Source organism: Idiotropiscis lumnitzeri, chromosome 8 (genome assembly GCF_059441095.1).
Source record: "Idiotropiscis lumnitzeri isolate Australia: NSW breed Sydney's pygmy pipehorse chromosome 8, RoL_Ilum_1.0, whole genome shotgun sequence".
Taxonomy (NCBI): Eukaryota; Metazoa; Chordata; class Actinopteri; order Syngnathiformes; family Syngnathidae; genus Idiotropiscis; species Idiotropiscis lumnitzeri.
The window spans coordinates 11,190,047-11,217,909 of record NC_142398.1 but is presented as its reverse complement, the minus strand read 5'-3'; the positions used below and the strand labels follow the sequence as shown (position 1 = coordinate 11,217,909).

The following is a 27,863-nucleotide window of genomic DNA, read 5'->3' as shown; positions in this document are numbered from 1 at the left end:
CGTATAATAGGCGCAATTCAGGTAACTACATTTAGGTCATATTGCAAAACCAAGAGAATTACAGAGGGCAGGCGGATTTATCGACAGTCCTTTTAGACGCGAGATTGAACGGGGAATAACGGAGCAAGGGTGGAAAAATAAACATCTATTTAAAAGATGAGAGCGATAATAAAAGTGGAAATGGACACGTTTACAATGGAGAGCGTTTATTCAGGTCTTTGGCACCGTATTAGGGAAGCAAAGGGAGTCATTCAATTAAAGAGGAAAAAGATGGAGAGAGAAGAGGGAGGAGAGTGAAGTGGATGCTGAGGTTATATTGTAAAATCATCAAGATGAGGCAGACGTCCAAAAGACATTTGGCTTCTATTAGAAACGGGCATTTGAACCGATTATTCGACGATTGTGTGGCATTGATTGGTGATTAATTGTAAAAGACTAAAAGCTGACTAAAAGCTCACATTAACACGCGAGTGGAAAGTAGCCAGCAAATGAAGACGTACTGCATAGGCACTTTCGCCAAACAAGTCAGACAAGCCATTTTAGCCTTGCAGGAAAGAGGCTGTTCTGGGGGAGAACTAATGTAGGAGACATTACGATAATTGAAACACAGCTGGCATAAAACCCAGCACGCCAGTGGTTTGTGATTAATGTAAAATTAGCTTTCTAAATGTGCTTGAAATGTTCGGAGAGGCTTCGATTTGGTTTTGGACTCATTTGATTAAATATGCATGATGCGTGAGTCGGTTCAAAACAAAGAAGAAGGATGATGCGGAATGGAAGTTGCACGGGATAGCTGATGTAAAAGTCTGACAGTGATAATACAGAATATTTCTGTCACTCTCTTGTCAGCAAGAGGTTGAGACAGCCAGATAAATTCAGCCGGTACATGACAGATGGATTCAGGCAGACGGGTTCGGAAAGTGTGGAAAACTGATAAAATGATACCTGCTCCAACGCTTATTAACGAGAAGCTGAATCCGTTTAATATCACGGAAACTCGGATGGCAAAGGAGATTGGCGCTAGGTGGAGTGCAGACATCCATCAAAGCCAAACAATTCCAATTGGAACGAAGGCCAAATTAGACGCCTTTAAAGATAGAATTTTCCTGCGCATGCCAACATTTTGTCATCAGGATTAAAGCATTATTGATTGACAAATTAGGCAAAGTGAATTCATTCTTTTTTGAGGCATGCTCCAGCAGGGGAACAAAAAGCGGCTTGGAAATAATTAATCTATTTTTGGTACCGTTCTCATTCCTGGAGACTATCCCAGACAAATTTGGGCTGAAAAGTACAAGACAATATAATATTATTTATAGGCAGAGCACAGGTTGATCACCGGCATTCCCATTATATATATATATATATATATATATATATATATATATATATGATTTAAAAAAAATAGTAATAGAAAAAAATAATGTTCTGAATACACACTTTCACGTTCTACAATTGAAGATCATGATCTATCTATTTATCTATTTAGGTGTGTGCAACTCTCCACTAAAAAAATATGAGGTTTTAAAGATTTTGCATTTACATACATGTGAATAAATTTCCTTTTAAGATATAAAAGATGGTGCAATACATATCGCAATATATTTTAAAAAGTGAAATAATTCAAATTGATACGATGCACTTTAAAAAAAAATTAAAAAAAATCATCCTACCATTCATTTTGCTTTTGGTTACTCCCCTACTATCCATACACACAGGTCCTTTTATTTCCACCCAAATCCAAGAACATATTTCATGAAAACACAAGGCTGGCAAACAAAACAAACAAGCAAGCATTCGAAACATGGCTCTTTTCGCAGCCATATGCCTTAATCTCCAAAGTAACCAAATCATATCATTGGAAAGGGAGTCACATACACTATCTAAGCCCTTGTGACTCCAGAGATTAAGTTCCAGACACAATGAATTGAGAAGAGCTTAAACTCCTAAACTCCACACTCATTTCCTGTTTTCAAGTATTCTGCTACCTCCAGTCACTGCGATTCCACCATCCGACCTCCCTCCCCACTCCATCCAAGCTTCCGCCGCTGTGGCTGCCGTGAAAAAGTGGCACTGTCAAAGTTGGAGGAGCGTCGAAAAGGCCTGTTGTATTTGCCGTATGAGGCTGGATTCCACGATACTTCTTCCAATCTCTTCACAATTTAATGCCTTTTTTCCCCATGCAAGCGTAACACGCACACGCACACTTGTTTTCAAAGTTCAGACACCGAGAAAATTCCTTCTGTTTGGGGTTCAGACCTCTTTGGTGTGCGTAATGGAAAGAGGGATAATGAATTGTCTCCCACCGTTAAAGCCGTGTGTGACAAATGAAAATAAATGAATGAATGTCAAAACGCACGCAAGCACACACATTTTTAGAGCCTTATGGCCTGCCTGCTAAAAAAAAAAACACTGCTGCAAGAAAAAAAAAAAAAAAAAAAAATCACTGGCCGTTCCCGCCATGCTCCTGCATAGATCACCGGCTTTATTTGATCCTTATCATCAGGAGGGTTCTAATTCTGCACACCCTGGCTCTGTTTTTCGACGCCTCTTCATCACATTCACTTCACGTCCATCTGCCACAGGCCTCCAAGCTAATTAAAGGCAACGGCTCACTCCTCGCTGCCCGGGGGCTGCTAGGAGGGGGGGGGGGGGGGGGGGGGGGGAACACCGCTAAAATATACATCAGCCGGGTCAACGGCCAGAATTGTCCCAAAGTGGTTTTGATCAGTGGTGACCAAAACAGAGCTGATACGTCAGATGGGATGTGATGAGGGATAAATACTTAGTAACTATACTTTTAAGTCGATTTCTCAGGTATTAGTATTTTACTTGACCGTTATTTCTATGACCGAGCGACCCAACGTCATTGTGTATCAAATAGTTGCCCCATTGAAATGAAATTCAACCCGCATAATTTGAATGTTTGAAAGCATTCCTTGAAACATGTCCTGTAATTTTGGGGGGTTTAAGGAAACACAAGCACGGGAGAATTTGTTCGATTTGCAGCCCTTTGCTTTGGTCGAAGATGGTTTGATCATTTAACGAAAATGTTCAACTCATGATTTGGGCCCTAATATTCTTTTGTTGTGGCTTCTTGGGCCTTTCTTTTGCGAAATAATCCCTCGCTTTCACGTTAAGATGGGGAGGAGGTACTCTCCAAGTCACTGACTATGTTTACGTGCAGTCAATATTTGGATTAAGGTCAAAATTCTGATTTCTGAGTCATTGGGAATCACCCGTTTATACGTCTTGAGTGGACAGATTGAAAAGCCACGCGTGGACAATGTCATGACGCAATTATACGTCATCTCTGCGTGTTCTGCCGCTTCCTTTTCTTTCTTTCCCTTCGCCACAAAAAAAGCGGAGCTATACTTAGTCTCTTTCACCATGTTTTGTTTATTACCAATTTTGTATTTCTGGTGGGTTGCACGCCCAACACTCTGCATACAAGCACTTCTTGTTCTACAATGACCATGGGGTATTGTGATCGGCGAATAAATGTGCACATATAAGAAATAACCTAGGCATGGCAAGCAGAATTTTAAAAACCGAACAACGGCTTATTTGGGTTATTGCTCCTCTTTACATGGCTTTTAGAAACCCGAATGCCGCCAATATTTGGGTTTTAAAGGGTTTCAAAATGGCTTTAATGTATTTTTATATTTTATAATGGATGGATGGATTTTGTTTAAATAGAAATTACTGACAAAGTCAAAACGTGTTGCTGCAATAACCCAATAAACATAGTACGTTTATGCATTTCAAACGTCAAACCGGGCCGGTCCAGACTCAAACACCAGAGGCCGATTAAACCCAGCGTGTGAGTACCTGTATGTGGTACGGCAAGGTTTGGAGTGCAGACGCCCGCACATAAAGCGCAAGCTGTGCACGAGGGCTGAAAAGACGGATCAATAAACTTCATAAACGACGTCATCAGGTTGGCCTCCGCCAAGATAGCCAACCGCCAGGCGCCATCTGGCCTCGTCTCGCCAGACCGCGGGATCGGCCAGCATCACCCCCCCCCCCCACACACACACACACACACACGCACACACGTGCGCAAAAGCGCTGACATGGTCAGTAAGCTACACATGACTATACACTGAGATGTTTCCGGCCAGGTATATTGCGAGTGCGATAAGTCTTGGAAACAGATTGTGTTTGTGTGTGTCCTCACCGAGGATCAGACTCTTACGGCTTCTTCGACATTATATCCTCCGATGCCGTAATGGCCATAAAAGAGACGGAGAATGCAAGTGCACTGAGGGAACGTGGCGGTATAAAGAATAATTTGGAGACAGAATAGCCAAGATGCGAGGGGATGGGGTGAGGGGGAGAGGAGAGGGGGGGGAGGCGCGTCTTGTCGAGACAAGAGGGGAGCTGTGAGGAAAGGTGCAAATTAGTCTTATGAAGGTTCAAAGGAAGTGCCACGCACGAGTCTTCAAAAGACTTGCGTGAGTTTGTGCGTGCGTGTAGGCGTGTGCGTGCGTGTGTGTGCGAATGCGTGGGCGGCAAGCCAATCAAGGGAAATTTCATTTCAAGATGAAGAAATAAAAGTTTCTGTCCAGATTATTCTTATGCTTGAAAAGGCAGCGGGATGGAGTGTCTTTGATGAAAATGAGATTCTGACATGTGTGTCAAACTAATCAGACCGCAGAAACGTTGCCAACATCACACAGCCTCACTTGATTACACCACCGCATCATAACAACAATTGGATGATGGAAAAAAGCACGAGCTCTTCCATTTACTCGGGGGTTGATTTACTGCTCAACAAATAAACACATTGACCAGGACAATAAAACACGGTGCAGAACAGAGTGGATTAGTTGTTAGCCAGTCCGCCTCGCAGTTCTCAGGTTGTTGGTGCAAATATCAGCTCTGGTCGTCCTTTTTGCCGCTTGCATGTTCTCTAATTGCTCGTGTGGATTTACCTTGTACATTCCCAAAACATGAATGTGGTTCATTAACACTAAATTGTCCATAGAGGTGACTGCGGGTGTGAAAAGTTGTTTGAACGCCAGTTCGCAGGCGACCAGTCCAGGGTGTACGGATCCACTCACCCAAAATCAACTGTGAGATGATCTGACTTACACATTACACTAATGATGAAAATTGCTACAGAAAATGATTTGGCCGGAGTTTTGCCGAACTAAATCGCCGCCTGCCTGCTGTGCCTCCCGCTCTGAGGCTAAGTGGTTGATTAGCTGGTCATTATTATTTTATTACTTGTTTCAAAGATTAAGCCCTGCAAGTCTTATAAGTACACACACCAGTGTCTAAATTTGTAACTTTCTCAGCGTTTGTATGATTGCAAGGACTCACCAGTGTAGTGCAAGTGGAACTCTGGGTATTGTACCGCTGGAACATTCTGTCTATCTGCCTTTGCGATAGTTGTAAAACGCAGTCCTGCTGCTTTATTGGGATGTGTAAAATCCAACCTTCCCAGCTTGCACATGTATCTAATGTCCTTGTCATCAAATTGAGAGGGGAATTCACTTGGCAGGAATTTTGACTGACAAACGCTAATTTTATCACCGCTCTCCATTGTGTATATCCTTTGACTGTCACCGCGACTTTACTGCCAGCATGACTACGTAATCAAATGCATGTGGGGATCAGTCACGTGACGTCCGGAGCGCAATCGACTCGTAGCACCCCACCAGAATAGTTGTTCTAAAAAAAAAAAATGGAGTGGTGGACTTCAGGCTGACACACGATGTGGCTCAGTAATGTGCAAAGCCTCCACATTCTTGTATGCAGTGCCGAGAAGATAGGGCGATGATCCCGATGAGATGACCTGGACCATAACCCTCAAAGTCAAAGGACAGTGAGTGCCATCTTAAAGAATTCTGTTTTCGGACTCTCTGCGTTTTCAGTTGCAGTTTTCCGTCACCAGTCGGTCTACATTACCTTTGGGTCAAATGATTCAAAACGCCAATGTTGGTTATCACAGTTTTGCAAATGACGCACAGTTATATTTGTCAAATGACAGGAGTTCAATCAGCGGAGTGTGTCGCTGACAAGAGCAATAACATCTGGGTGAACCAAAATTTCCTTCAGCTAAACACAAAAAAAAAAACTGAGGTAATTGTTTTCAGCAATTAAGGAAAGAGGATTGTTGTTAGAAAACACCTGGAGTTACTGTCTTTAGAAACAAAAGTCCAAAATCTTGGGGGGGCTAATAGACTCAGACCTAACTTAAGCTTTTGTCTCAAATCAATCACTAAAACAGCATTTTACCAGCTGAAAAACATATCCAGACTGAAAAGTTGCTTGCTCCAAGCAGACCAAGAGAAACATATCCATGTTTTTATCTCCAGTAGACTTGATTATTGTGACGGTCTTTTGACTGGACTCCCCCAAAAGGGGATCAAATAGTTGCAGCTCATTCAGAACGTTGCAGCTCGGGTTCTGACCAAAACAAAGAGCTCAGAACATATAACTCCAGTCTTAAAGGCTTTACACTGGCTTCCAATTAGCTACAGAATAGATTTTAAAATTCTGGTACTGGTCGATAAATCGCTGAATGGTTTGGGTTCTGAATACAATCAAGAAATGTTGATTGAATATAAACCCAGGAGGGCTCTGAGGTTGGCAGACTCGGGTTTGTCAGTGGATGCCCCGGAGTTCAAAGTAAACGTGGTGAAGCTGCTTTTAGCCGTTATGCTGCACACAAATGGAATAAGATGAGTGGAAATGCTTTTAAAAATGCTTTTCTCAAACTTTTGATTAAGGTCCTCCTAGCAATTTTAAATATTTTTTTCTTCTTTTAGATATTTTAATAAAGTACTTTTACATTTCTTTACTTTTCACATTTTTTTTTATTTTAAAATGTTTAAATGTCAAAGTATATTTTATAAATTTTTCTAAGCTATTTTTGTTTTCTCTGCTTTGCTTTTGAATTGTAACTGCTGTGTTTGTAATAGCATGTTGGTGTCGCGTCTCTGCTTGTGCGAAGCACATTGAGTTGCCTCGTGTACGAAATGTGCAATATAACAAAAACTGCCTTGCCTTGCCTGCTGACTTATCAACACTTTGACACTGCTCTAATCTAACTTAACCACCTACAGGCAACTCCCGAGGGCCGCCGATAATGCCTCATGCTTCCGCTACAGGTGACGATAACGGGGAAGAAAAGTAAAACTTTTGAGCGCCCACATACGGAAAAGCCGCATTTCCTGAACAGCACCTGTGTACTGCAGATATTGCCTTACACCTCCACTATTGGCGCGGCCAACGGCGGAAAGAAAAAAAAAACTATCGAGGAATCAATCGGCGTGGTCTTTCTAATTGGCTCTCCTTGCTATCTTTTGTCCGTCATTTGCGGAACAGCAGGTGGAATTGATTTGCAATTGTTACGGCTTCCTAAGCGCACAGGTTGATATCCCAAATATTTGGTTGACAAGGAGTTACACTGTGATGATTATTAATTGCCTCTATTTTTCTTGGCGGTGCATTTAACAAGGTTCCGCACTGTTATTCAACTGAGTAGGTCAGGAGATTGTCAAGGACATGTGGGCGAAGGGGGGGAACGTGATGCAGTTCCCTCTCTCTATTAAATACAAAGTGCTTCACCGGCAACATGTAAGGCATTAACGGCAGCTCTCCGTCGACAGTGTCACTGGCCAAGCTATTTCGTGAAAAATAAATATTTCATTTTGCATAAAATGAAACGTTTACTTCAGCGAGAGAACGGCATGTGTGGACATCTGTCCAATCCTGGATGTGAAAATGGGTGAAAATGTGGAGTTGGTCCAACATTTCGCCACGATAACGGCTTAAATACTCTCAGTGGAAATTCGGTGACGTCAGTCAGGGGTCAACGATGAAGCTCAAACCTCACGCAAGCATCATCTTGCTGTGTGCACTGTTAAGATGTTAAAGTTGATTCAGGGGAGAATAAGCGGTCGAGTACAAGGTGAGCCTTTTGTCTTCATATTGATAAAACCCATTGTTTCTTGAGTGTATGCAGACGGTTGATAATTCTACTTAAGTGTAAAGGCGAAGGGAGCACATGTTATTGTGTAACAGCACAGTAGTCTCTACAAAAAAATACTGCTGCCATTTTTTTCCTGTGCAATCCCATTCTCTACAGCAGTGTAATCTCAGTGATCATTATCTTGAATTTACATATCTCCCCTGACTTACTGTAACAAAGCTCAGTTCCCACCAGAATACTGTAAGGAAAATCATTGTTTCTTGTTAAAATTAGAGTGTGTGGAATTGGCACGACACATTCTAAGTGAACATTTTAGCAAATGTTATTGTTGAGACGCAGGCAAACAAGTGTTGTGCAGTTTCATTGTCGCAGTAAGTTCTCTTTGTGAAAGAGGAAACGCAAAGTCATCAAATGCCTGAGTGAAATGAATAGAAGATAACATTATAATTGAAATCATAATTGTTATTTTATAACACTATGTAAAATTCCTTCCCTTGTAAACTCTGGTTGAAATGATACATGATGAAATGAGTTTATTTGTTAATGAGCCCGTAGAGCTTCGGGGAAGTGCCATTAAAGGAGTGAAAAAGCAGCAGACTGACCATTTACGTGCACAGAGAGGCCACAGACAATCTCATTCCATAGCACGCCCGGGAGCAGTTAGTGCTCTTAATGGTTAGTTATGCCGGCACGCGACACATCTTCAAATCTTTCACCGACGAGGACGATCCAATTGCACATTTTTATCAAAATCGGCCGAGAACTGAATCTGTCGGGCTTCATTGTCGGGGGGAAATGTGATGCCGAACGAAAAAGGTTATGGTAGGCGTGACATTTATGGTAAACTTGTCTCTTGACATACAGTGAACCCCCATTCATAGCAGGGGATATTTTCCACCTGGTTTCAGTGAAAATCCACGATATAGAGAAACCATACGATTAAAACTAATTAACAAAAAAAAATAAAAAAATAGCATAATAAAAAAAAATAGAATAATAAACAAATAATAATTATATATATATATATATATATATATATATATACACATATATATATATATATATATATATATATATACATATATATATATATATATATACATATATATACATATATATATATATATATATATATACATATATATATATATATATACATATATATATATATATATATGTATATATATATATATATATATATATATATATATATATATACATATATATATATATATATATATATACATATATATATATATATATATATATATACATATATATATATATATATATACATATATATATATATATGTATATATATATATATATATATGTATATATATATATATATATATATATATATATATATGTATATATATATATATATACATATATATATATATATATATATATATATATATATATATATATATATATATATATATATATATATATATATATATGGGGGAAAAAAAGGATTCTTACAATTTTGACAATTATTTTGTCCCAGTTTTCATACAGGTGCTCGTTTCTTTTTTGTTTTTTTTGTACAGTTCAAAACAGTCTGTACCAAAGTCATCAGTCAATGGGCGTGTCTCAAATCATCAGAAGCACTGCTTATTTAAAGTGTGACATGATTGCGGCCAAAAAAAAAGGTCCATGCTCCTTGATAAAGAAAACGAGAAACACAGTAGAATTCAAGAAAGAATTATTGATGCTATAGATTTTCTAGAGAAATTTTTGCTTCGGTTTTCAAACGCTTTGGTATCACCCAGACTATTAAAAATGGAATAATGACGCAAACTGAGATTCCCCCCAAAAATCTGGACTATAGCAGGTGAGCTAACAATGAACCTGGATATCGGGGGGCACACTTTACAACCATGCGAACATCTGGGCCAGAATTGAACATTTTCCCATTTTGTGATCAAATTTCCAACAGCCTGATTGGCAGCGAAGAGTTGACCTAGCATGTGTTTACTCTTATAAGATTAAGCTTTCCCCTGGCGTCGTATATTCTTGCAGTCTAGATACGCAGTGGCAGAATGTTGCCTCTCACAGGTCAGTTTTGGTACTACGATGGACATAGTTATGCGTGTGCGGCTTGTCGGTTATATCGAGTACACCACGTACGGTCAGGGAAGAGCAGAAACAACACATGGCCATTTATTTTACTCGACGCGTACAGGATGTCACATTTTAAAAATCTGCTTAAATGCTAAAAATAGTCATTTCTGTATTCAGTTATACTGAGAGGTACTTACATTCTGTCGTTGGGAATAATCTTGTGTCCGTCTTTGTACCAAGTGACCAAGGGTTGAGGGAAGGATGCCAACGGAGGCGGGCTGAGAACGGCCGCCTGGCCTTGACTTGCCGTCGTTCTCCGCTCATCGCCCGAGAACCTCCCCATAACTGGACGAAACGGGAGTTTCTGTTACATACTAAACCGCAGATGCTCTCGCGTCAAGTCGGTTTGCGTTTCTACTACTCACAGGCCACTTGCACCGCTGTTCTCTCGTGTATGATGGCGCCCATCCTGTTCCTCACGGTGCATTGATACAGGCCGGCGTCTGTCCTCTGCAGCGACGGCACAAACAACCTGCAGATGGCACAAGAGACAAAACACTTATTGATATGAGAATCTGATTGGTTGACTGAGACTAAAAGTAAAAACAACAATTCGGCTAATTGTCCCATAGCCAATAAAATCCATGATCCCGCCCAAAACTCCTCTTGATGGGTCACCATGAGAGTTTAGTTTGCAGACGTTTTCGAAGCAGTCAAACAAAACAATACACACACACAAACAACAAAATAATAAATTAGAAAATAAATAAATAACGAGACTAGCACATTTCAAATTATGTTTACCCCCATAGAAATGTTTAGATCTTGACTTAAGACTTGCAGTATTTCTCACATTGGGTTAAACCACACACACATAATTCGTGCAACTGCTTCTTCCCCTTTGCCTTGTGAATTTTGGCCTGTTTTACTGCCCCCCCTTTAAACAAAGGAGGGAGGGGTGAGATGGCAAAACGCGAAGTGAGGCTGTTACTATGGACGATTCCGCATCAAGCGACCAAGACAGAGGAAGACCACTTCCACGAAGATGTCTCTTTATTTTATTAAATGAACTAAAACCGAATTAAAAGTAACTCTTCATAGCGTCACATCATGTGATTAATGTTGCCCACTTGGCATCCTTTGCAGCCTGGTCATTTTGGAAGCAGGATGCCTCCAACTGTGACACTTTTTCTACTTTTTTTTTTTTCCATTTTTTGTTCCTCGAAATGTCTTTTCTTTATAGAGCAGTTGATTTTTGTGTAGTGCGGGCTTCTAAATCTCCTTGAGACTCATTTGTATTATTTTTTTGGGTGATTTATTCAATTGATTTCCTCTTCATATTTTTTGTGGTAGTTCAAAAAGAAAATCAAATCAATGCTAAATGTACAATAAAATAAAATAAAAAAACAATCCACGTTTCCACTCAACAAAGCAGTCATCATAGTTTATTTAGTTGGGCTCTTAGGTTCCATTGTCAAAATGTTTTCCAATTTTGGGCAACCTTACACTGGCTTCGCACCTGCATGTTTATTTCATGGCAAGCATGTTTTTTTTTGTTTTTTTTTCCGTTTATTCCTAAGAGGTTATTCATGTATTAATGGGTTTTAAATGGACAGGTATTCCCTAATGGCAATCTTGGCGGAGGATCTAGGTTGCTGCCACACTGGACAAACTCTCCAATGCAAATGCTCACACACACATGCACAAAAAAAACCAAAAAAAAAAACCACACACACACGTGTGCGCGTACACCCACGCACTTACACACACAAAACTGGACATCGCTTAGGGGCTCATTATGAATAATAGGCCAGCCAAGTAGTTAACTCCCAGGCTGTCGGTGTGTGATGCCAAGTTGGGCGCACAACACACACACACACACGTAGTGTGGAATGCTGTATATGCATTGTTTGTTTGCGGGCATCATCCTCAAAAGGCTCGTATAATTCAGTTTAATCAGGAAAAGCACATAACATAACATAACATAACATAACACAGCAGCTCTCCGTCCGTCGCTGTCACACTGGGGTCCATTACATTTCTATTAACCGGGTGCGGCGGGCCTGTCACTGTAGTTCTTAAGCACCCGGCAACTTTCGCTGCTATATATCTCACTGAACTCAAAGTTCAGTGTTGACAGTTGTCAATCAATACAATAATTTGGGTGACGCAGCCGCTGCCTCGCTCACAGAGCTCAATTCTCTGGATGATTTAGGACAAGTTGAATCAGCTTTTACTGGCGGCGGCCGCTTGGAATCGACCTGGCTGCCCTTGTTACTGGGTGGGCTCAAAGTGTCCGCAAATCCAACATTTGCAATTTCAGAACAGAGTGAATTAGAGATTGTGAAAACAGAAAATAAAGTGTTCATGCTAATTTTGCCAATTAGTCTCAAGTGAAGCAGGCAAACCAGGTTGCTTTTTTTCTCAGCCTTTAAAGACAAGAAAGCAGGAAGCAAACATTTATGTAACATGGCAAGAAAATGTCGGACTAATAAGGGCTGCTAAAGGATTGTGCGTGAAAAAATGGGTGCAAATTTGGAACTGGAAGCATGCATTTTGCGGCTTTCATTCTATCAGCATACCAACAACGTACATTACAGTTTGGCAATTTTAATAATAGTTTTTATTTCGTTTGCAGTTTTACTTTTTCAATTTAGTTAGTTTTAATTAGTTTTAAGGGCTTTGTTAGTTTTCATTTATTTCCGTTGTGTTTTAGCTGTTTTAGTTTAGTTTTAGTATCCGTGTTTTACTTCTGTGCAATATAAAAAAACAAAAAAAACAAGTATAGTGTAGTAACAATTCAACAAAAAGATGTTACAACATTTCGATGGCATACCCTAATTATAATAACGCTAGCATGCCTTAATTGTTGCCAACTTCGAAAGTGGATTTGTGGCTTGAATTAATGTTGAAAACTATTTAACCTGTCTGTGCCGTGTAGTATTTTTATATATAATATATATACTCATAATATAAATATATACACTTATAATATAAAGCATTTTTTACCAAGCTTTGCATTTCATGCTAAGTTAAGTGACAAGAGCAAGTGAGCCATTGGAGCCAAATTGCACGCAAACTCGTGTTCTAGGAGCAACGTCACCTCGTGGCTCTTGTTTTTTAGCTGCAGCTCGATGATGTCGCTTTTATGCCGCACACATTAAGAGAACTACAACTCCCTGATAACTGTTCGACATTCTCTTCTTTCAGATAAGCATTAATATTGAAATAAATAAAATAAAATCAAGCCGAAAGGCTAGTGTATTCTACTAATTGCCAAAAATTAAAAAGGACATTTTCCAGTACATTTATAGTTTGTTTCTTAAATGTAAAATGTAGTTTTTAGTAGGTTTTCATTTTTTAAAGTTATTTCCTTTTTTATTTTATTTCTTTACCGAAATGTGATTTAAATTTTAATTTTAGTTATTTTTTGTTAGATAAAATAACCTTGGCTTGAATTTTTTTTTTTCTTTTGAGGAGCAGTTTTGATCATCAATAACTTCATTTGAGGAGCAATTTTCAAATATTGAGGAGCAATTTTTGTTGCAGGTTTATTCCAGGGACCTAAACCATAAAAGAAAAAAGAAAAGACAAACTGGCAAAATATAATTTTACATTTTTATTTTTTACACAATCAAAAGTTGTTTTTTTATGGTTTTTTTTCCAATTAACATTGAGCAAAGAAGCAGCAAACTGTATTTTATTGTCTGGAAGCATTTTCAGTGGGGCAATCACACAGAAATATAAATATCCGTTTAATTTTTATTTTGAATGTGTTGTAAATTCTTTTAGCAAAGGAATTTTTTTTTTTTTTAAATATCTATTGTCATATAATTTTGAGAACATTTATTGTGCAGACCTCAAAATTCTAAACCAAATCTCAGTACTCTATTGTAAAAACAAACAAATAACTCTACTGGAATGTCCACACTAAGTGATAAATAAACTGTAGAATTATTTACAGACAAATGGCCAAATCATAACCCCTTTGGTGGAAGTAACTTCGCTGTAATGGCAGAAAAAAAGCCAATGTTTTTTTTTTTTTTTTTTTTTTTTTTTTTAGTAACTCCAAAAAATTAAGCGGTATTTGGGTGCAATTCCAGTTGAATGCAGGGCATCCACGGCAATGAAAAAGAGAGAACCACTCACTCTTTGAGAACTCACTTTCAGGTTTTGTAAAGGAAAATCCAAAGGTGTCTTTAAAGAAGTGGCTGTTTTTAGCACTCTTTGAACGACCAAAGGTAAAATGTACTCATAAACTCCTGTGGCTTTTGGTCCTCTCTGATGTTTGTCCTCACATCGGACTTGTTATAAATTTGGACAACAGCGCAAAGACGACACACACAGCCCCACGTCAATCTGCCGTAGTGGCGACCTCATCAAACTACCGCTGCCAGAATGTTGAGAACGGTCCAACGTGTTACAGAACACCTCCTGCTGCCTCAACGTCTTCCTCACACAAGTGGCTCGGCTCTGCCAGCTTTGCCACCATTTTAAATGATGATCGAAAAATAATTTATTACAACGCCGCAGTTCTACCAATCGTGACAAAAAAATCTGCTTATGCATTGTTTATATCTAAAAAAGAAATTCAGTTCACATGTAAAAGCAATTTTTAGGTTACTCGAGATTTTGAGGAAAATTGACGGAAATGTTCTGGACAATGTTAGCGACCAAGGCAGCCAGTTGGCGCCAGCTGACCTGTATTGCGGCGTCCAGTCGGTGATGTTGCTGCTGTTGAGTGACCAGCGGTACTGCAGCGGCCAACTGCCTCCAGCCAAGCAGGTCAGCACCAGTCTGTTTCCCTCCAGCACCACTTGTTGCCCCAGGCCGACCCCTCGCAGGTATGGAGCCACCTCTGAGAGAGCCAAAGAGAAACATACGCTTTTAAATAAAAAGAGTCCATATTCTTGCAAAGCATTCGTTTTGTTGATTTTTTAAAAAAATATTTTCGCCCTTTCTACTTAATTATAAGGTAAAAAAGTTTCCAACCTCGACCATTTTGCAGGCATAAACTACCTTTTTAAGGTCATACCAAAGCATTTCAATAATCTCATATGCCTGAGCCATTCAGAAGTCGACTTGTTATATTGTGGGTTGTTGTTCAGCCGCATGACCCAAGAGCAATTGAGCTCGAGGGCACAAACCAATATCAGCAGGATTTTTTTTTGGGGGGGGGGGGTACACAGCAGAATTTGTGTTCCAAAAATCACAAATCATCCAGGTCCTGAATAAGCAAACCTGGCCCAGACCATCACATCACCACCACGATATTTGATTGTCTGTATGATGTCCGTTTTACTAAATGCTGCATAACTTTTGCAACAGTTGTATTGAGCCTTGTCGAAAACGATTATCTTGAGTCTTGTCCATGTCAAAATATTTCCGCAATAATTAAAATCGCCAAGAGGGATCATCAAGGTGTTTCTTGGAGAATGTGAGCAAAGCCTTTTTGCTCTATTTTGTCAGCAGTGGTATTAAGTCAGATAGTTTAAAACTATTTTTTGGGTTTCGTTTCAGGTCTCATTCGGACAGATGTGAAGCCATCCACATTTGACAGCTTTGCAGTTTTGTAAGCATATCAACTTGAAAAGCCTTAAGTGCAAGATTATGATGCTCAGCAATCTGAAGTCTGTACCCTTAAAGCCTTATCAATCTCCGAAGCATCCGCTGAATCGAGCTTTTATTGATGCTACGTTCCAGTGCAGCCCTGCGCGCTCTTTCCTTGGCTTTGCGCAATTATCTGCTCTAAGAGTTCTGTGTTTTCATTTGTGGTGGGAGGAACAAGCCTTCAACTGTGTGGTTTGTCAAGAACAGATCCTGTTTCAAGATCTTTGTGATGGGTGGCGTATATTCCCAACTACGTGTCGCAGCAGTGTGACGGGCAGCCTGTGACAGAAAAACTTCTGACCAAGTGGTAATTTTGCAACTCAGCTCCAATGTCAAAGTCTTGGGGAGCCACCGGCAAGGGAATGAAATGACATGCTTACAAAAACTACTAAGCCTACGATCACCTTGCATTTCCCCAAATTATAGCAGAAACGGAAACTAAAAAAGGAACATTCTGAACATAATCTGCAAATTATTTATTAATTTCACCTATGGCATTTAGCAAATGCCAAGGCAAATATGAAAGCATGGTTTCCAAAAAGAAAAATCGGAACTATGCTAACGTTATGCATTTGATAATTTTGCTCTTAATAGCAAAACTGAAAATTCCTCAAATCTCATTTAGGATGATGAACAGTACAAAACAGCACATAAAGGCCACTGTGCTAATTTGCAAAGAAACAAATGGTGCAGGTCATGGGCGAAAAAAAATAAAAAATAGCGACGGCGGCTGTTAAAGGGAACAGCCAAACCGTGAAATTATATGTTGTCATAAAAGGTGCATATAGAGTCTTAGATGGGCTTCCGATTATTAGCCAAAGTAATAATTGAAGTCATTCACGCGCTCTTCCAAGGTACGTTCAGCCGGCATCATCAAAATAATAACATTGCATCTGCACTTGTGTCAAAAGCGATGCCACCCGCTTTGCAGAACACATATGAAACATTTCGCTCACGTCTCCATTATTTAATTATTAATTGTCGACTAAAAAGCGAATCATGTCATTTTGTTTTACCAAACCAAGAGCAGACAACCTTGGACAATGAATGGAATGTTTTGACAGTTCCAAGTCTGGTGTGGAAATTGTGAAATACGACAATTTCTTTGATGGAATTAAAAACACAACATAAACCTGGCCGTAAAACTGCCACGACAATGGGCAGACATTAGACTGAGTGTCATATCGCATAGACCCCAACAAAGTTGAACTTGCTAGCAAAAGAAACAAGGCCGCAGGTGCATATTAGTCATCAGCACATGCAGGTGCAAAATCACAGACTTCATCGAAAGTGTGACAAACTGGGGAGCCTGTCACTTGCGATTCCATGAAATACAAGTATTGCCACAGTAGCAAGCCTAAATAGAAAACGATTCACTCAGTCTGGATTGCCTAAAATGAAAATACACAAAATCATATTGTGGATATAAAATTGTGTTTGTTGACAGCAAATTAGTCTCGATTTTGTCCTGTAGACTTTTCCATTTCTCCAGCACCAAACAACAATGAAGCAGAAAAAACTTAAAAACATTAAAACATGTTTTTTTCCCCCATTATTGTCCAGATAATTATCATAACCTTGGGTTATTTTTGGATAACCACCACGAGTTGAAGATGAGCTGCATTCAACCAGGAAGTTGTTTGAAACATCAGGTACTTTTGAGGTCAAAACTGTTTCACCCTCAAGTCTCCTTCCTCATTCTAAGCAGCCTTCTCATTCAGTGTCGGCCGTATTCACTTCCACATTCCTCGTTCCCAGCGGAGATCCCAGGGCCACATTTTCCTCCCTTCTCTCCATCTTTAGTTGCCCCCCTCTACTTTGGATTGATAGCTGCCTTCGCTGTGCACACGGGGGAAATGTTCCATCTACCCTTGATATATATGTGAGCCTGCCTGTGTGTGTGTGTGTGGGCGTGTGTGTGTGTTGAGAAGGACAAGGCAATGGTGAGTAAGTGTTAACACGGCCATAAGAATTTATTTGAAAAATTCCTCACAGGATGGCTAACAGCACTGCCTCTTGTCATTCTGTTGGACAGCCACATGACTCATCTTTGTATGTGTGCGAGCGTGCGTGAGGCAGAGATGCAACCTTAACGGTTTATCATACCCCACAACTCAACTAAGAAAGGCAGGCACGGTTGCACAACGTAAAAATAGAACCATGTGGATGTTTTTGAAGTGCCCAGGCCATTTCACTTATCGGCACTTTCTTCAGCGCTCGCTCCGCTCCTCGTGGCCCTTTAATCCTACCTAGTGCTTTAAAGCCAAGTCCATTAGGAATGACAGATGGAGACGGCGAACACTAGCAAGCATCTGAGAGGAGCAAGGTCAGCTAACGGGATGTTTTGCTGTCTTTGTCGCCCGCTGTCAACAAACCTCTCTCCGCCATTATGCCTTAAGCGCCTCGTCCGACTATTGAAAGGCTCGGGCACGCTCGCACCAAAATGTGCTGCAACGCACAGGTCAGTCCCTCTTTGGGGAAGAATTTTGACTAACATAGAGGCTGGACTCCAGATGAGGCGGGACAGTCGAGAGGCCCGAGTGTGTCCGGAAAAAAAGTTTGTATTGGTATTTCTTAGCTCTCGAGCAGTCTCTTTGGGAGATTTTTGGATGGGTAAACGAGAAAATGAGGAGGACAGTGGACAGCCCAGCAGTCTCTAAAATATTCTGGTGTTCTATTATGCGGCGCAGTTCTTATTTGTCCATTTAGGGTTGCCATCCTCAGATTTGACACTGTAGTATCCATGACGATGAATGCGTGCATGCCTTTAAAGGCAGGCCGAGCCTGTTGAGTCAGGTTGGAGACAGTGAAGATAAGAATGTAGAGTTGGCTTTGGTTCTGTGGCTTAACTCTGCATGTTAAGAGACTAAGGATATACAAATAATATATATATATATATATTTTTTTTTTTAATTACATTTGTCCAATAAATGATCGGGAAGTGCACCATTGAAACGTTAAATTGGGGGGCAAGCGCCCACTTCATAGACGGGTGATCTCCCTAGCCAACTATATAACATTCACAGACGGAGGTCTGCTTGCAGTTGCTTATAAACATACATTATGTGTCTCAACGTGCTGCCGGGCTCAAGCAAAACCGTGTTAAGGACTATCAACGTGCATCTTGCAGGCGGAAATTAAGAGGAAGCGAGAGGAGCCGCTTTGATGGGCAGAAAAACAAATCATTCACAGCCACAATGTTTTAAAACTGATTTTTTTTTTTTTTTGTTCAGAATGCGGCACACTGCAAAGAGCTGCAAAAATACCAGAACCCAGTCTAGCCTGCCCCTGTGTAGATTTACAACGCACTTTGTGCGAGACTTAAAGTAAAATTGAGCCCACAGTGTTAATGTAACACATACAAATATGTCATGCTTTCAACGTAACAGCCAAAGCTAACTTCAACTTGACTGAAAACTCCCCCTTCAATGTTCTAAAATTAATATTGAATACAACTGGCACGGCTAAAAAAAATTCTGTCTAATAGGGCCAGGAGAATTAATCAATTTTACATTGCACAGGTGAGCGAAAGGGCTGTGGAATATTCTGTACGCATTGACGGGAATGCAAAACGTCAACGTGACTGAGAGCATCAACGCATAGAAGAACCAATGTGTCGACCAAACAAGCCTGTGAATAACTGTAAATAACTTTCACCCATATTAACTTGGGGGAAATAAAAATTCGGATATGACTGACACATGTCACATAAATGATTTGCTAATGTCTTGGCACACAGCAAACCGCGTGTGCTGCTCCTCCACCCTGCACAATAAACACATTTTAAGTCTGTCACAATTTGTCGGTACGCATCGGTGATTACGAACATAATGAAATCTTAGTCCTCTGAACAGTAATCGAACCCCGCCCCAACCGTCTTCAATGAGAGAGATCAACAGGCAAAGGCTAACGGCTCACGCCTCGACTTTGACGCATGAAATGCGTTTTCAAATCCCACCAATTTTGCAACCAGTTTTATCCGCGGTGGAAACCATGCGGTGTTAATGAATTTGTGTGGGAGAGGTCACCATTGGGGGCAGTCACCCGAGAAAAATCACTTCATCTTCATAGAGCAACACCCGTGTCGTGAGTCTGAGCTGACAGAATTGATTGTCATCTATGATGAATACTGATTCGCCGTCTCGCCCCACACACACACACACACACACACACACACACACACACACACCCACGCGTTTTTGCTGCGTCGGGGATGAAGGGGAGAAAATACCTAAATCAGTCCATTTTATGACATGTCATTTTACTTTTAATAAGCAGTTGCAATTTGTGTGGCTAAGCGTTTTCCCTCCACTGCAGAAGACTTTTTGATTATTTGGTGCAAATGAGTTCTAGTTCGTTTTGATCTAATAAATCTGCCCGCACTTGTTTTAACCGGCATTTACAACACGCAATTAGGGCCACGCAGTGATTGGGGATGGGATGAGTTCAGAATTTTGCATGTTAATAGAATGCGGAAAGAAATAGGGGGGAAAGGCAATTAATGAGACAACGCAAGGTGAAGGGGCTGATGATGACGGATTAGGTCGGAGTTAGAAGAACATTACAGCTAAGATTTTACCATGCTGCATTTTTTTGAACTAGGCATAAATAAAAAACTATAAACCCAACACAATTAATAGGTGTAATAATGTATAGTATTCAATGTTGATTGATGTGATTATGAACACATTTAGTCAGCTACCAGGCAAAAATATTTTTGTATTATTATTATTTATTTATTTTTTTTTTAAATTCTATTCTGATAAAAGTAAATTATGTGGTCAAGCACCTTGGGGGGGTCCAAGCATAATTTATCTGAGCTGAGTTGCTAAGTGAGCCAAACTAGAGTTTATCTTCAATTTCTCAGATGAATTTTAACTCATTTAGTGCCATTGACGGCTTAAGACGTTTATGTATTTATTTTCACTCGGCTGTTAGTGAATGAGTTAAAAGTATAATACATGACTGTTTTGTTGGTTTGTTTTGATGTTATCGCGAGAAGCATTCGCTGTATTATTTTTTTGTTGAAGAATGCCAATTTATTTTGAGATTTTAGACTGTACAATATTAAAATCGCACTTAATGTGTTAACATTATTTAAGACTTTTGAAAGATTGATTTTAACATTTTAATGTATTATTTTATAATGTATTATTTTCTGTATTATTATTTTTTTTTAAATATCAATGTATTTTGATTTGAGACTGTACAATATTAAAATCACACTTAATGTGTTAACATTATTTAAGACTTTTGAAAGACTGATTTTAACATTTTAATGCCAATTCAGGCCTTGTTTTTGGATTAATTGTTCAATGCCTTTTAATCCTAAAGTCAGACTGAATGCGTGCGTCGTGTAGCGTTTGTGGTGTTGTATTTCAATATATAGTCAATGCGGTTTGTGTGATCGGGCACGGGTGGCGCATTTGAAGCGTTTACCCGTCACCCAATTCGGCAACAGCGCACGTTGCAAGCGGACACACAGCCAAATAAAGTTAAAAAAAAAAAAAAAGAAAAAACATACGAGCGTATGTTGGGAAAAAACAATATCATATGGTGTCCGTGGAACCAAGAGCTATATTAAAACACGGCCGGCTTCCTTCCTCCTGGGACAAAGCTAAAAAAGGAGCAGGCTCGGCAAATTGGGAACAAGGAAGTTGGAGAATCTTGCGAGTGGACTGAATTGTGTAAAACTTTTCAACCAAGGTCGCATTTAGCAGCCCATCCAACCAACCAACAATGTTCAAACTCTTTTATCGGAACATAACATGAGACGTTTTAAGGACCTGCCACATTCAAATGGGCACATATTTACCCCCATCAGCCAGATAATATTTCCTAAAAGAATGCTTTGGAACCCAAACAAGGTCAAGCAACAGATCACATTTCCCTTCCACAACAACAGGTTCAATCATGCCTGTGTTATAATCAGATACACTCCATCATAAGCAAAGTGCTAAACATACAGAAGTATCAATCAACAAGCGTAATCAGTGCCCCGTAATATGTAAATTCACTTACGACGCAGGTCTCTCACCCACACCAATTAAGAATGTAATATCAGACCCTTGATCAGGGAAGACCTCCTGCCTGAGATCATGATTAAGTAAAAGTGGCCCCATGACTGGAACACCCGTGGTGCCCTGCTGACTGGAAAAGCACGCGGCTGAACTTGCGATGCCCACGGGCTCAAGGATGAGAAGCTCTATTACTGGATGGCAAAAACAGCAGATAAGCATGCACACGCGGGAACAAAATGTTTCCTTGGCTCACGGCTATAAGACACATCCTCTTATCCTTTCCAACAATTCCCAAACTGGAGGCTGCAGGTAGACAATTTATTGCTATTATTATCATTAAATAGCCACACAGTAGCAGTGGCTGTTTTAAAAGACTACAGCGGAGATGACATCTTTTCCCCGTGAGATCCTCCTATCACGCTCTCCATAAGCTTTGACCGATAGCTATCAGATCCCAACCGACAGGTGACTGACTGATCCCGACTCTCAGTTGGACAGATGTCAGAACAGACCACAAGTTACCAACGGCGCCACACAAAAAAACGCAAGCAGGTGCATGCGCACAAGCACGCTGTCGTTGGGTAGAATAGTTCAAATTTGGACGAGTCTGTTTAAAGCAGGTGTGGGCAAACTACGGCCCGGGGGCCACATGCGGCCCGTGAAATGTTTTAATCTGGCCCGCCGAACTTGAACAAAATTAAATAAATAAACCTTGCTAATGTTTTATTTTCTAAATACTGTGGATTTTCAAAGACATATATATTGATGTAATGCTTTTTTTCACAAATTATTATTTTTTTTTAGTTCCCGGGTGTCTTTCTGTCTTGGTCGCTTCATTCAACAATCTATAATATACTTAAGAGGTGCAATGATTAAGCAACAACGAATCATCACATTTATCAAATATTAAATTTGTTAATCTATTAATCGTTTAGAGACCTAAAATTTTCCAAAGCCTCTGTATTTCAGCCAGAATAACACTTGATGCCTCTTTTTTGAATAGACAATCATACGGGCTCTTGTATCTCGAGTTTGCTGTCGCAAATCAAAGCAAAAAAAATCGGCAAAATGACTTGTATTTAAAAAAAAACCTCCCAAGTCAGTTTAGTTGTAGCTAAAGGAACCACTGTATTTAAATGCAGAATAAGAATAGGGGAAAAAAACGGACAAACTATATCATCTGTGCTTGAGGCGTTACCAATACAAGCATGTTATTATTTATGTTAAACAATGCTCTGTTATTAACCTAAATTAATGAGTCACTCGAAAATGTCAAATTATTGCTTTCTATGGCATTTGCTAATTAACATGCGTGCGTTTGTGCGAGAGAGAGAGAGACAACGAGAGCGAGAGAGAGAAAGAGAGCGAGAGAGGCAATCAGATGGAAGAGACTGTGATCAGTGACATTTCTAAGAGGTGGACCACCCTGCAGGGCACATCTGCTAGAGGACACAAATGCTACATGATACTGTCGGCTCTGATCCCCTGACAAGCCCACATCAGACGTGAACGGACAGTCTGGGGCCGGGGGTCCTGACGTTTCTTTTAATGCAGAAGATGCGGACAAAAATTGTGTAATTGGACCGTAAAAGTGAAGAATAAAATGAAGAATCGGTGAACTGCGGATGCATTATTTAACAAAAATGGGTTTTCACCTTGGAGCAGTGGTCTGGTACCAGTCCGATATACTAGTATGACACAGCTCATGATAAAAAAGTTAATGAATTTATCATTGGACCCTCCATTTTTCAACTGATCATTATAGCATCATCCTTGTAAAACACTTGCCTAAGTCATATTTTGATGCCCCAAAAAATTGTCAAAATTGTCATCTCCTCAGGATACCGGACATCTCTTCTAAATATCGGCCACATTCTGAGCGAAACACATCTTTCAATTCTACCTCTGAAATGAAATAATTAATCCATATATATATATATATATATATATATATATATATTACTAATTAATCACAAAAAAATTCCTTGATTCATCACGATTAATCACATTTTCGTCGAGAAATTTTTGCGAAGCTTGTAACAGATATTTACTTGAATAATATCTTGGAATTGATGCAAAATCACCAAATTTGAAGTATGTTTAATTCAAAGACTATTCCAATAGCTTTCTTTGATTCCTGAATACGATCGAAACATCTTTACAGACATTTTTCTTCGAGGCATTTCTCAAAACCGCCCACAAGCGCCACACTCAAGCAGTGTTGGTTTGCAAGGCCCAACTTGAAGCCTGTGTTTTGTTCTGAGACTTGCTCAAGATGTACAGCTAATATGCCGGAATATTTGCAAAATATGCAAATTATTTTTGAAGTAAATCAAACTGAGTTAATTGAGTTAAAATATTTTGACAGCTATATATATATATATTTTGACAGATATATATATATATATATATATATATATATATATATATATATATATAGAAAAAAATGTATTTCCTTTTTTTAATTATTTAGGCCAGAAGTCCAGAAGTGGCGAAAGTATTTGGATATCCTACTGAAAATTCTATCCATTAATCATCTATTCTGACTTTTTTTTTCAGTACTGTAAACAACAAAAAAATTCACTTACATTTGAACGCTGCAGAGCAGCACACTATTTTCCTTTTTTAGTGTGATTTTAGACTTCTTTCCCGATAGATTTTGGTCAGTGAGACAAAGAGACAAATTAAAATCACAGTCGTGATTTTAACAATAGAAACTATACACTTAAATAAGCCTGGTTGGTTAAAAAAGTGATCCGATAGAACGGCAACTGGGCCGGGATGTCCGCATCAAAGTGCGGCGAGTCCTTTACAACGACTGCCTTTGAAAAGCACGCCGAGCACTTTAGCGCTGTTCGTGCAGCTAGCGCTTGCTAGCAAGTAGCAACAAAGCCGCCACGAAACGCTGACAACAGTGTTATGTTTTTTCATGAATGTTCATCCATTCAGCAGTTTTGTACAGCATCTCCTCTAATAATAACTCATGTCATCACAAGAACAGAACGTGTGCGATCAACACGGTGCTCCACCAAGCGCTTGGTTGCTATCTATTAGCACCTGTTCTGTAAAGCACTTGTTATTTTCAGGTATGAATAAAATATTGTGTTTGTTTGCAGCGGTTAACACCCACGATGCATAATGCAGAACATTTTGAATGCAGAATAAGCGGTACGCCACTACAAACTACGACGACAACAAATTAATTGATAGTCTAAATCAAGTCTCATTGATTATACAAGTAATCAGATTCAAAAAAAAAAAATAAAAATTAAATCAACCGCACATGTCATCTAAAGGCAGATTTGCTTTTAAATAGCTTTGGAATCGGATGACATCAGACTGCGCATGTGTACCTAATGTTTTGGCTGGTGTGTGCTGAATTCGAACGAACGGGAAAAGAGAAATAAGTGGGAGTCTCGAACACCTTGTCATTTAGTCTGGCGTCTGTTCTTTTGGAAGGGAGTGAAATAAATAGCTCCCACTGCGACCAAAGACTCCACTGAGGAAAGTTGTGTACACAAGCGACTGTGAAAATAGTTCCACACTTTGGAGTGACACACACACACACACACAATAATTAATTCTCTGTTTTACTCACTTTGCTTCATCTTCCCCAACGCCCGCATACACCTAGCGCCCGAACACTTTACATGTCCTCATTAAAATCTATTCTGTTAGGAACAATTTGATGGTGTGTGTGTGTTGCGTAGACGGGGTCAATAGCAGCTCGCTCCCAGGGGGTGTCCTTGTCGGACACGATCATCCCACAACCTTTACTCTATCGCCCTGGGCTCCACACACACACACACACTCGACCCAGCTCCAGACTGCTTCCGAGGTACGACTTCACTCAAACGAGTGATAGCCTGTGTCTCCGAGCGCTACGCCATTCAGCAGCCACATTTACACGCAGAAGATTCCTGCCCGTGTCGAATAAGAGAAGGTGACGTCCAACCTTGAAGTCGGGCAGGCAGCCTCTGCCTGAGCTACTGTATTTAACGACCTTGCTGCAAATTTTCTGCTTCGGTCTCATGCAAGTGATTGTAAATGTGCTATTGTTTAATTCTCCTTGTCTTGTCTCACCTCCTCGGAGGATTATTTAAACCCAACTCGCTGTTTTGTTGTATTTCTTTTTTGGAGGTCAAGTAGCGTACACCATCCATCGGGCTCTCTCTCACTTTCTGTCTTGTGTGTGCACGCATCCAGGCACCAATCATATCGGCCCTCTGACAGCTGCCACTGGCCTGACCTTGGACATTGTTGCCCGCCTGCTTGTGAAGTGATTGACGAATTGTATCCTCTCATTCATTATTGAAGGTGGAGATGGCGAGCGCGGCGCCAAGGGGTATCGCTGTTACAGCCCAGCAGAGCAGACGGCGGTAAAGTGGTTGGGTGGAGGGGAGGTCATCCGAACAAACAAGAAGTACGGAAGGGGGAGAAAGAAATGCTTGCTCTTGGAGAATGAGAATGGCAGGAGAGGATACAGGTGGCGTCGTGAACAGCTTTTACATTCTTGACTTTAACCCGGTTCAGACACGAGTGTACGGCTGAAAATGGATGGAAATGTCACATGGCAGCATCTTGGAACATTTAAAACAAAAATGTTTGAAAATGGATTTTCTTCTCCAGCTACAACAACTCACTAGCGTTGACTATATTTTAACCAGAGCTGGGCACTTGACCCTTTTTTGAAAGTCAGTCCCCTCCCGTCCGGCCACGATCTCAGGACTGTTCCGTCCTAGACCCTCCGGCGTTATAAAAAATGACTTTAAGGTTAGACAGATTATCGACCAGGACAATTCTTGGAGCCGCATTTTGATGGATATCATGAATTTAAAACTGGGTTTACTTCTTTCTTTTTCTTAAAAATTTCACTGAACATTATTAGAGATGCTGCTGGTACTGGGTACTTTTTGTTTTCGTTGTTTTAGAATTAAAAAAAATAAATGAGAGTAAGTTTAACATTTCAGTTACATTGAAATTTTTGGAAGACTTTATTATAAAACATTTTAGGAAACTATTTACTTATTTAGATTTTTATTGAACTTAAGACAAACTGATGACCCTGGGAGCGCCCATCATTTTTTTATAATAATACGGTGGCCGACTGGTTAGCACGATGGCCTCACAGTGAAAGACAGCATCGGGCGTGGGTTTAGTCCCGGCTTCGGCCATCCTGTGTGGAGTTTGCATGTTCTCCCCGTGCCTGCGTGGGTTTTCTCCGGGTATTCCGCATTCCAAAAACATGCATGGCAGGTCGATTGGACACTCTAAATTGCCCCTAGGAATGAGTCTGAGCGCGGATGGTTGTTAGTCTTTGTGTGCCCTGCGATTGGCTGGCAACCAGTTCAGGGTGTCCCCCGCCTACTGCCCGAAGATAGTTGGGATAGGCTCCAGCACCCCCCGCGACCCTAGTGAGGGGAAGCGGTACAGAAAGTGGATGGATGGATGGATTGCACAGTGTAATCGTTCCAGTGAGTGAAAGAAAAAGAAAAAAAAATGTGTGTGATGTCAGGAGTCTGACGGCGAGTGGGTAGAAGCTTTTTTTTTTTTAAGTCGTGTAGTTCCGGCTGTGACACTCCAGTAGTGTGTGCCAGGCGAGTGTTGTGGATGTGTGCTGCCACTGATAATGTTCTGAGGCCTCTTTGTAGCACCACTCTCATATATGAATGAGGTGGAAGGAGATTTTATGTACATACTCCAATTAACAAGCAAAATCTACATCAATGTGAGCATTTTATTTATTGATTATTTTGTCTGGAAGTTGTTGTTCCACTCATCCAAACGCAATGGTTCAAACTCAAGCAATTTGGAAAATTTCAAGTTTTTCCTTTTAGTGATGCTGACACTTTGACAAGGTATCATCATTCACTCGTCGACTGTATCCAATGATACATGCTAACAGCGATGAGTAATTTCAGCTCGGGTGTCGACAAAATCCAATAGTGCGTCTCCGGTGTCCATCTATGTCATCCATTTTCAATGTTAGTCCACAGTCGGCATTATTTTGTCTATTTTCAGACTTTTATCGTATCGCTCCTCATCTGTCTGCATTACTCTTACCTTGTCTTCATTTGACTTCCATCTCGACCATATAGGATAGATAGCACTGATATTTTTCCTTCCTATTTTCCTGAAGTGGCCCACTCGCTTCATTCTCTTTTTTTTAAAGAGAGTGCGTCTGTTATGTCCTCAGGCATTGCTATTTATTTACCTGTTCG

The 27,863-nt window shown here is 40.1% G+C and overlaps 1 protein-coding gene across 2 annotated transcripts in view; it reads right to left on the bottom strand.

The window, feature by feature from the left end:
• Positions 1-27,863, bottom strand: part of sdk1b (sidekick cell adhesion molecule 1b) — a 285,070-nt gene that overhangs the window by 174,123 nt on the left and 83,084 nt on the right. For both annotated transcript variants that reach the window (XM_088302023.1, XM_088302024.1), the window contains exons 2-4: positions 14,714-14,870; positions 10,438-10,544; positions 10,210-10,357 (exon numbers count right to left, since the gene is read on the bottom strand). In XM_088302023.1, the coding sequence (XP_088158149.1) occupies positions 10,210-10,357; positions 10,438-10,544; positions 14,714-14,870 (412 nt within the window). The remainder of the gene's footprint in view (positions 1-10,209; positions 10,358-10,437; positions 10,545-14,713; positions 14,871-27,863) is intronic.